The 10,467-nt window shown below is 43.3% G+C and overlaps 1 protein-coding gene across 1 annotated transcript; it reads left to right on the top strand.

The window, feature by feature from the left end:
* The first annotated feature begins 1,710 nt into the window (after positions 1 to 1,710).
* LOC120049098 (probable polypeptide N-acetylgalactosaminyltransferase 8) lies at positions 1,711 to 10,243 on the top strand. The gene is made up of 11 exons (XM_038995341.1): positions 1,711 to 1,861; positions 6,408 to 6,651; positions 7,102 to 7,268; positions 7,400 to 7,583; positions 7,666 to 7,863; positions 8,068 to 8,182; positions 8,363 to 8,548; positions 9,274 to 9,411; positions 9,571 to 9,666; positions 9,821 to 9,985; positions 10,109 to 10,243. The coding sequence occupies exons 1-11, from the start codon at positions 1,711 to 1,713 to the stop codon at positions 10,241 to 10,243; spliced, it is 1,779 nt and encodes a 592-aa protein (XP_038851269.1).
* Positions 10,244 to 10,467: the final 224 nt, after the last annotated feature.

The following is a 10,467-nucleotide window of genomic DNA, read 5'->3' on the forward strand; positions in this document are numbered from 1 at the left end:
AACCTGAAGGAAGACATTCTGAATAAACATATGGTCATCGAAGTTAGGAGCATAGATATTCAATAGGGTCCAAGACTCTGAAAACATATGCCCCTGCACCAAAACAAACCTGCCAGAGGGGTCAGAGATGGTGTTGTTGACGCAGAAGGGGATGTGTCTACTTATCAAAATTGCAGTTCCTCTTGCTTTGGAGTTAAAAGAGGACGCAAAAACTTGTCCTACCCATTCCCTCTTCAATTTCTTGTGTTCACTGGCTGTAAGATGTGTTTCTTGTAAAAACACAATGTCAGCCTTTAATTTCTTAAGGTATGTATAGACTCTCTTCCTTTTAATCGGGCTGTTAAGACCTTTTACGTTGAATGTGACATATTTTAGTGGATTAAGCATGCAAGTTTGATGTATCTCATAATTGCCTAGTTAATCATAGTTGATGTATTTTTCAGGACAAAAGGCTATAGAGGTAAACATTTACAAGGTAAACATTCATGGGCAAATATAAGTGACTGCGCTTCAATGCACTTTTCCTCAGAAATGTGCACTGTGTTTTATACAGTATGTATATGACAATTTGCTAATTGTCACATTGACCCAAACTCCAGGACCAGAGACAGTGAGTGATTGACAGCCTAGGGGAGGCGAGTAGACGAGAAACTCACACCCACTGAGTGCCAGCCAGCCAGGTATGGTGCACCTCAGCTACAGTATAATGGGAATATTTAAGATGACTAAAGTTCATATTTAATTTACAATGATCAACACAATGTTTAACATATTTGAAGTTTGTGTAACAAATGTGATTTCCAGTGTTCTGTTTGTAACACTCGGGTTGATGGTCACTAGACTAGAGGCTGTATGTTATGGATTAAACTCATAACTGCTGATAAGGTTGACGCCAGACTGGAGGTACAAGGACAGAGGATACACTGATTATTATTATATTGTGTGAAACAATGTGATTCTGTAGCTGCTGACAAAGTCACTGCCTTCTGTTTTGACTTCCTACAAGCCTGTCGGGATGGTGTTTACAGAACAGTTGTACGCTGATTAGGATATAAGGGTGTTCTCAGAGAAGGCCAGTTACATTTACATTTACATTTAAGTCATTTAGCAGACGCTCTTATCCAGAGCGACTTACAAATTGGTGCTTTCACCTTATGATATCCAGTGGAACAACCACTTTACAATATCCACTTTACACTTTACACACTTTACACTTTACAATATCCACATATCCCTACCGGCCAAACCCTCCCTAACCCGGACCCGGACGACGCTAAGCCAATTGTGCGTCGCCCCACGGACCTCCCGGTCGCGGCCGGCTGCGGCAGAGCCTGGGCGTGAACCCAGAGACTCTGGTGGCGCAGCTAGCACTGCGATGCAGTGCTCTAGACCACTGCGCCACCCGGGAGACTAGTTAGATGTGTTCTCTGCTTCTGGGCTGGAGTTTTCTCCCTGTTGCAACTTGTAATAAACCAAATAGACTTTTGATTGACTATCCTCGACTGCTCTTCTCCTTTGTCTCTTCTCCTTTGTTCACTTCTCCTTTGTTCAATTTCTATTACATCACCCCTCCCTCCTTTCAGGCGAACCTGATTCTCAGTGAGAGAGTGAAAGAGGAAGGCCATCCTGTCTGTATCCCCAGACTGAGCGCTTACACTCAGAGGGATGATGCGGCTAGGCTGGGTCCGAGGGCTGGCCCCTTTGCTGGCCATGGCTGCTGGAATACTCTACATCACATCCATTAAGCGGGAGGTTCATTCTCATGGGGAGAGACTGCAGAGGGCCCATCAGAATGACTCGTCCAGGGGCCAGAACATGCTCAAGAGGCTGGAGAAGATGGAGGCTCACATCGAGAAGCTGTGTAAGTCTCAATCTCCTTCATTTAACTGTGACTTACCTGGAAGGGAAATGGCAGTAGCTCTGTCCACGTACTGTACCTGGACTGCAGTCTGCCACTGTTCTAGATGGTAGGGCAGATTTAGAGGGGAGGATTTGAGAATACATTAGAATCTAGCCTAAACCTACATGTAGAGTTGATCCCAGAAAGTTATTTCACACTTCACAGTGATTATTGTAAAAGGGAATTTGTACCCAGTTAATTAAAGGGTTTAAATAAACTAATAAAGGATTAAATAAAATATGCCCATAATAATTTTAGATTGTTCTTTAATCCTGTATACTGTTGCTTGCTGAACAACATTTGTTACATTTTGATCTACCATCAGTTACTTCAAGGTAATTCTCCAAGGCAGAGCAAACATTGTTAATCTTTTTTTAAAACACACATGCAAACAGTGACTGAAGCTCCTAACCAACTGTGCTATTTTGTTCGTTTTTCTGTGTTGTTTGAAACGTATTTCTTTACTTATTTTGTACATAATGTTGCTGCTACCGTCTCTTATGACTGAAAATAACTTTTGGACATCAGAACAGTGATTACTCACCTCGAACTGAACTAAGTCTTTTTCTGTAACAAGTCTGACTCGAAGGATACACTGCTTTCTCGGAAACGAGCCCAAATCCCAGTAATTTGCGTGAAGAAAAGGAGAAAAAGGGGGCAGAGGTCGGGCAGCCTTCTGTGAATTTGTAAGCGAGTGAGTAAACCTCCACTACCATCTGTTCTATTGGCCAACGTGCAATCATTGGAAAACAAAATGGATGATATACGATCAAGACTATCCTACCAACAGAACGTTAAAAACTGTAAAAACGGATAATATAGAGCTGGCGGGATTTTCCATGCATCGGCAGGACAGAGAACCTACGTCTGGTAAGACGAGGGGCAGCGGTGTGTGTCTTTTTGTCAATAAATGCTGGTGCGCGATGTCTAATACTAAAGAAGTCTCAAGGAATTGCTCGCCTGAGGTAGAGAACCTTATGATAAGCTGTAGACCACACTATCTACTAAGAGAGTTCTCATTATTCATAACCGTCTATTTACCACCACAAACCGATGCTGGCACTAAGGCCGCACTCAACGAGCAGTATAAGGCCATAAGTAAACTAGAAAATGCTCATCCAGAAGCGGCGCTCCTAGTGGCCGGGGACTGGAAATAGGGGGCGCCATTTTCACTTCTGAATAAAATCGTGCCCAATTTAAACGGCCTCGTACTCTGTCCTAGATCATATGATATGCATATTATTATTACTATTGGATAGAAAACACTCTGAAGTTTCTAAAACTGTTTGAATTATATCTGTGAGTAAAACAGAACTCATTTGGCAGGCAAACTTCCAAACAGGAAGTGAAAATTCTGAAATGGGTCTCTGTGAAAGGCATTGCCTATTCAATTGCCTTGTATTTATGGATCTGTATGCACTTCATACGCCTTCCACTAGATGTCAACAGGCAGTAGAACGTGGAATGAAGTCTCTAGCCTTTTCTGGGTCCGGATGGGACTCGTTGGAGTGAGAGGTCAGCCATATTGGTAGTACCTGGCTACGCACTTGGGTTTGTCATATCGTTTTCTGCAATGCGTTAGGTAGACACGAAGAAATGCTCCGTCTGGGACGTTATTGAATATATTTCTGAAAAACATCCTAAAGATGGATTATCAACTGAGTTTGACCAGTTTATTCGACTATTATTATGACTTTTTGAATTTTTTGTTCATGCGTAAAATCTTCATGGACACGTGAGTTACACCATGCTAGCCAAAGTTGCTAATTCGACAGAAGAAATGGACATTCTAAAACAAAACAACGATTTATTGTGGAACTAGGATTCCTGGCACTGCATTCTGATGAAAGATCATCAAAGGTAAGGGAATATTTATGATGTTATTTCGTATTTTTGTAGACTCTTTGGACTCCAACATGGCGGAGAATGGCTGAGCGCTGTCTCAGATTATTGCATGCTGTGCTTTGTACTAAAGTCATTTTTTTAAATCTAACACAGCGGTTGCATTAAGAACCAGTGTATCTTTAATTATATATGCAACTTGTATTTTTCAGCAAAGTTTATGATGAGTTTTTCTGTTAGATTACGTGGCTGTCTAAAATTTCTGTTGGATGGATTCACAAGATGTTTATCTTTCATTTGCTGCATTGGACTTGTGATTTCATGAAATTATATTATATGATATCCCTGTGGCGCTAGGCTAGGCTATGCTAGTCAGCGTTTCTGATGAGGAGGATCCCGGATCCGGGAGGGGGGGTCGGTAGAGGTTTTAATACAGGCAAACTTAAATCCATTTTACCCAATTTCTACCAGCATGTCACATGTGCAACCAGAGGAAAAAGAACTCTAGACCACCTTTACTCCACACAGAGCCGCATACAAAGCTCTCCCTCACCCTCCATTTGGCAAATCTGACCATAATTCTATCCTCCTGATTCCTGTTTACAAGCAAAAACTAAAGCAGGAAGTACCAGTGACTTGCTCAATACGGAAGTGGTCAGATGACGCACATGTTACACTACAGGACTGTTTTGCGAGCACAGACTGGATTATGTTCCGGGATTCATCCAATGGCATTGAGGAGTATACCACCTCAGTCATCGGCTTCATCAATAAGTGCATTGACGACGTCGTACCCACAGTGACTGTACGTACATATCCCAACCAGAAGCCATGGATTAAAGGCAACATCTGCATCGAACTAAAGGCTAGAGCTGCCGCTTTCAAGGAGCGGGACACTAATAAGACGAACCATGAAACAGGCAAAGCGTCGATACAGGATTAAGATTGAATCCTACTACACCAGCTCTGACGCTCGTCAGATGTGGCAGGGCTTGAAAACTATTACGGACTACAAAGGGAAACCCAGCCGTGAGCTGCCCAGTGACGCGAGCCTACGAGACGAGCTAAATGCCTTTATAATCGACTCACGTTGGTAGCCATAAAGTGCTTTGAAAGGCTGGTCATGGCTCACATCAACAGCATCATCCCGGATACCCTAGACCCAATATAATTTGCATACCGCCCCAACAAATCCACAGATTACGCACTCCACACTGCCCTTTCCCATCTGGACAAAAGGAAGACCTATGTGAGAATACTGTTCATTGACTACAACTCAGCGTTCAACACCATAGCGCCCACAAAGCTCATCACTAAGCTAAGGACCCTGGGACTAAACACCTCCCTCTGCAACTGGATCCTGGACTTTCTGACGGGCCTCCCCCAGGTGGTAAGGGTAGGCAACAACACGTCTGCCATGCTGATCCTCAACACAGGCGCCCCTCGGGGGTGCGTGCCTAGTCCCCTACTGTACTCCCTGTTCACCCATGACTGCGTGGCCAAACACGACTCCAACACCATCATTAAGTTTGCTGACGATACAACAGTGGTAGGCCTAATTACCGACAATGATGAGACAGCCTATAGGGAGGAGGTCAGAGACCTGGCAGTGTGGTGCCAGGACAACAACCTCTCCCTCAATGTGAGCAAGACAAAAGAGCTGATCGTGGACTACATCAACAGGGCTGTAGTGGAGCGGGTCAAGAGTTTCAAGTTCCTTGGTGTCCACATCACCAACGAACTATCATTGTCCAAACACACCAAGACAGTCGTGAAGAGGGCACGACAACACCGTTTCCCCCTCAGGAGACTGAAAAGATTGTCACATTGGCATAGGTCCCCAGATCATCAGAAATGTATATGGCTGCACCATCGAGAGCATCCTGACCAGTTGCATCACCACCAGGAATGGCAAATTCTCGGCATCTGATTGTAAGGCGCTAAAGAGTATAGTGAGTATGGCCCAGTACATCACTGGGGCCAAGCTTTCTGCCATCCAGGACCTATATACTAGGTGGTGTCAGAGGAAAGACCAAAAAATGTGCAAAGACTCCAGTCACCCAAGTCAAAGACTGTTCTCTCTGCTACCGCACGGCAAGCGGTTCCCGAGAGCCAAGTCTAGGACCAAAAGACTCCTTAACAGCTTCTACCCCCAAGCCATAAGACTGCTGAACAATTAATCAAATGGCCACCCGGACTATTTACATTGACCCCCCCCCCATTTGTTTTTACACTGCTGCTACTCACTGTTTATTATCTATGCATAGTCACTTTACCCCTACCTACATATACAAATTACCTCGACTAACCTGTATCCCCGCACATTCACCCAGTACCGGTATCCCCTGTAAATAGCCTCGTTACTGCTATTTTATTGTGTTACTTTTTATTATTTTTTACTTTAGTTTATTTGGTAAATATTTTCTTAACTCTTTCTTGAACTGCATTGTTGGTTAAGGGCTTGTAAGTTAGCATTTCATGGTGAGGTTGTACCTGTTGTATTCATACCTGTTGTATTCGGCGCATGTGACAAATAAAGTTTGATTTGATTTGATTTTAAATGAGATCATGCTCTGTTTGTATCAAAAGGAGTGACTCATGTTGATTCTGGCAGCCTTAAAACATTTATTACAATGTGATGAACAGCTGTCATGTGTGTCCACAGTGAAGACAATCAACGACGGGATCAGTCTGAAAGAGGGGCAGGCTGTGAAGGCTCCCGAGGTCAAGGAGAGGAAGGTGGTGAAGAAAGTGTACCCCAACTCAGCTCTGTTTACAAGCTGGGGTGATGAGCTCTCAGAGGAGGAGCAGAAAGAAGCAGAGGGGCTGTTTCAGATGTATGGATACAATGCCTTCCTGAGTGACAGACTACCCCTGAACAGGGAAATCTCTGATACTCGCGATCCTAAGTAAATCATTTTCCTCATCTCTCCGCCACCTCAACACAGCAAATGATGGATCCGCTGAAAACTTCTGAATTCTAACCACAGTCTGTTGCATTGCGGCCATCCGAGGTCAATTCCATCTTCAGCACTGTGAATTCAATTTGAGCAATTGTGACCTTAGAACTAGAAGGTTCTACCTGTAAAAAGATGATTCTAAGATGCAATTTTTATCATGTATTATTTTAAACTCAACAACATGGATTGGGGTTTTAGAGTACTATATAGGTAGAAAACATTGAACAGAACAAGTCTATGTCAATAAATACATTTTGACAGAAATGCAGATAGAACCTTATAATTCAAAGCTCTCGCAATGATATTGAAGTTGACAATAACTTGAAGAGTGAAACAGCAGCTTTGGTGAAGTGAATGAATGATATGAGGTGGACCAAATGTTTTTGTTGTGCCTGTTAGATGTGCTAAGCACCAGTATCCCCATGACCTGCCCACCATCAGCGTGGTGTTGATCTACTTGGACGAGGCCCTGTCAATCATCAAGAGAGCCGTCCGCAGCATCATAGACAAGACCCCCCAACGCCTGCTCAAAGACATCATACTGGTGGATGACCACAGCTCCAATGGTTTGCCTAATTGGTCAATGCTCTCCGCATAGAAACATTTGAAATTACATTTGTTAACATTTAGATTGAACGTAGGTGTGGCTTTCAACTTTCCTTAGGTACCACTGATTTGCAAGTGTCTGCTTTCACAGAGGATCTAAAGGAGAAGTTGGATGCCTACATCAGCTTCATCCATGAAGAGCGTCCCGGCCTGGTGAAGAGAGTGAGACACTCAGAGCAGCTCGGTCTCACACAGGCCCGCCTCTCAGGGTGGAGGGAAGCTACAGGAGATGTGTTGGCCATCTTGGATGCCCACATAGAGGTCCATGTGGAATGGTAGTCTAAATGAAATATCGCAGTGAGACTTTTTGAACCCCCCCCTCAAAATGGTGTTTTGACTCTGTGTTTGTGTGAACAGGGCTGAGCCTCTGTTAGCTCGCATAAAGGAGGACCGCACGTTGGTGTTGACACCGGTGTTTGACAAAGTCCATTTCGATGACTTGACCGTCACACGCTATGGGCCTGCTGCAGATGCCTTTGACTGGGCCCTGTGGTGTATGTATGAGTCCTTCAGACCTGAGTGGTATGCCTTGAAAGACGAGTCACAGCCAGGAAAGTGAGTTGTTCGTGATTTCATCATCGGATGATAGTCCAGTTTCACAAATCTGTTTGAATAGACGATAAGGAAAGCACAGCATTGGGGGGAAAATCTTACCTAATATTTACAACTGGATTATTATTTTGCGTTATCTATTCATTAAAATGAATGTCACTTCTCCCAATGTGGAATTGACCATGATTTGTCCTGTATGTTTGTCAGGAGCCCCTCCATTATGGGCACACTAGTGGTTGATCGCCTGTTCTTTGGGGAAATTGGTGCTCTGGATGGTGGTATGAAGATCTATGGAGGTGAAAATGTTGAACTGGGTATCCGGGTAAGCCCTTCTGCTACAGTTTCTAAATGAATGTTTGAAATCATAGCAGACTCGTGTTTGCAGAATTACTTTCTGTTCTTGAGTCATTCAGTCTGAACAAACCAATCTACATCCAACATCCAGACACTTCAGTCCATATCATTAAACTCTTCCTTCTCTCTTGGTGTTTGGTGTGTCTAGGTGTGGCTATGTGGTGGAAGTGTCGAGGTCATACCTTGTTCTAAAATAGCCCACATCGAGAGGGCCCATAAACCCTATCTCCCCGACCTGAGCATTACAATGAAGAGGAATGCTCTGAGGGTGGCTGAGGTCTGGATGGATGACTACAAACATAATGTCAACATTGCCTGGAACATCCCACTGAAGGTACTGTACACAACAAACCAATCAAAAAGTAGGTTTTGTTCAGCTGCTCCTATAGAATAGCAATGATTGCTGTTTTGCATGCCTTGTGTTTGAAAATAAGTAGACTACACAGTCAATATTATTTAAAAAATGGTCTATTACTCAATGCCATAATAAAGATCATAGGATCTATGTAAAATGATGGCGGTAAGTGTCACGTTCCTGACCTGTTTTCTGTTGTTTGGTATGTGTTATTTGGTCAGGGCGTGAGTTTTGGGTGGGCAGTCTATGTTTTCTGTTTCTATGTTGGTTTTGGGTTGCCTGGTATGGCTCTCAATTAGAGGCAGGTGTTTGACGTTTCCTCTGATTGAGAGTCATATTAAGGTAGGTTGTTCTCACTGTTTGTTTGTGGGTGATTGTCTTCCGTGTCAGTAGATGTTACCACACGGGTCTGTTTCGGTTTGTCTGTTCCTGTTCGTGTGTTCTTCGTTTCATGTAAGTTCGTAAGTTTAGGTCTGTTTAGTTCGTTTTGTTGTTTTGTATTTCTATAGTGTTATTTCGTGTTTCGTCGTTTTGTTTATTAAATCATTATGAATTCACACCCCGCTGCACTTTGGTCAAATCACTACTCCTCCTCTTCGTATGAAGAGGAGGAGGAACACCGTTACAGTAAGCAAAAGTGGATAGTAGGTGGATTGCTCACATGGCCTGTGTTTCTGATTTAGAAATCTTCTTTCTCACCACAGAATCATGGCATAGACATTGGGGATGTTTCAGAGAGGAAGAAGTTGAGAAAGAGGCTGAACTGCAAACCCTTCCAGTGGTATCTGGATAACGTGTATCCCATGTTAGAGCCCCTGGGTGACTTGCTTGGTTATGGAGTTGTGAGTGATGCTAAAATGTTACAGTTCTGGAACTTTTTCCTCACAGACTGTGTTTAGTGGCATGCAGGGCATCCTTTTGTCAATAGGATGCAGGGTCATAAATCAGGATAGGAATCTGCACTTTTATAACCGTTTAATCTCTGTCTATAAAATCAACAGCTGGTCAATGACCAGAAGACGGATCTCTGTATAGATCAAGGCCCAGTTCCGGGGAACACACCTATTTTATATGGATGCCATTATTTTGGTCCACAGGTTTGTAGAAACATTGCTTAGTACCTTAGAATTTAACTAGATGTATAATATGGTTCATCCCATGGCAGACTTGCGATTCAATCCATGCCACAATGGAAAGTACTATCAATACCACAGACTCAGAAAAGCCTAAATATCTATACTCTCTGTCCAGAACTGTTATCATCGAGCCAGTGGGGAGATCTACATTGGAGGCATCAAGTCTCATAAGTACGACAGTAATCGCTGTCTGGTGGACACTGGCACTCGAACCCCAGGACTGTATGAGTGCAAGGTGGCCAAGCAGAAGGGATTCCACATGCTCTGGGACTTCCAACAGGTAAGCACTCTAACATGATTTGGGGAAGTTGATGCTTATAAATTGTTGGAAACGACGGAGATTTCTTTGACTTTTTTTTTATTATTGTGATGCTGTACAGTAGAATGCTGCTGTGTTTTACAGGGAAAAGCCATCCAGAACAGACAGACAAAGAGATGTCTGGAGATTGCCCCAGGGGAGGACACTCCCTACCAGCTCATCATTCAGGAGTGCAGTGGGCAGCACTGGAACATACAGAATCTGATTAAAGACTTCTGATACACTGAGGTCCCTCCAACTGGTAATTACTAGTGGGAAGTCTATCTTCCCTGAGCTCCGACTTCTCCCACATGCTGACCTCTGACGTCACCTACTAAGGAAATTACTTTTTTAACAGCATTTTCAGCAGATCAATGCAACAACAAAACATTCTTTACAAAAATCTATCTAGAAATATGAACATTATAACATTATAATTTAACAAACATGATAGCTGTACTCAT

Source organism: Salvelinus namaycush, chromosome 6 (assembly GCF_016432855.1).
Source record: "Salvelinus namaycush isolate Seneca chromosome 6, SaNama_1.0, whole genome shotgun sequence".
NCBI classification, from domain to species: Eukaryota; Metazoa; Chordata; class Actinopteri; order Salmoniformes; family Salmonidae; genus Salvelinus; species Salvelinus namaycush.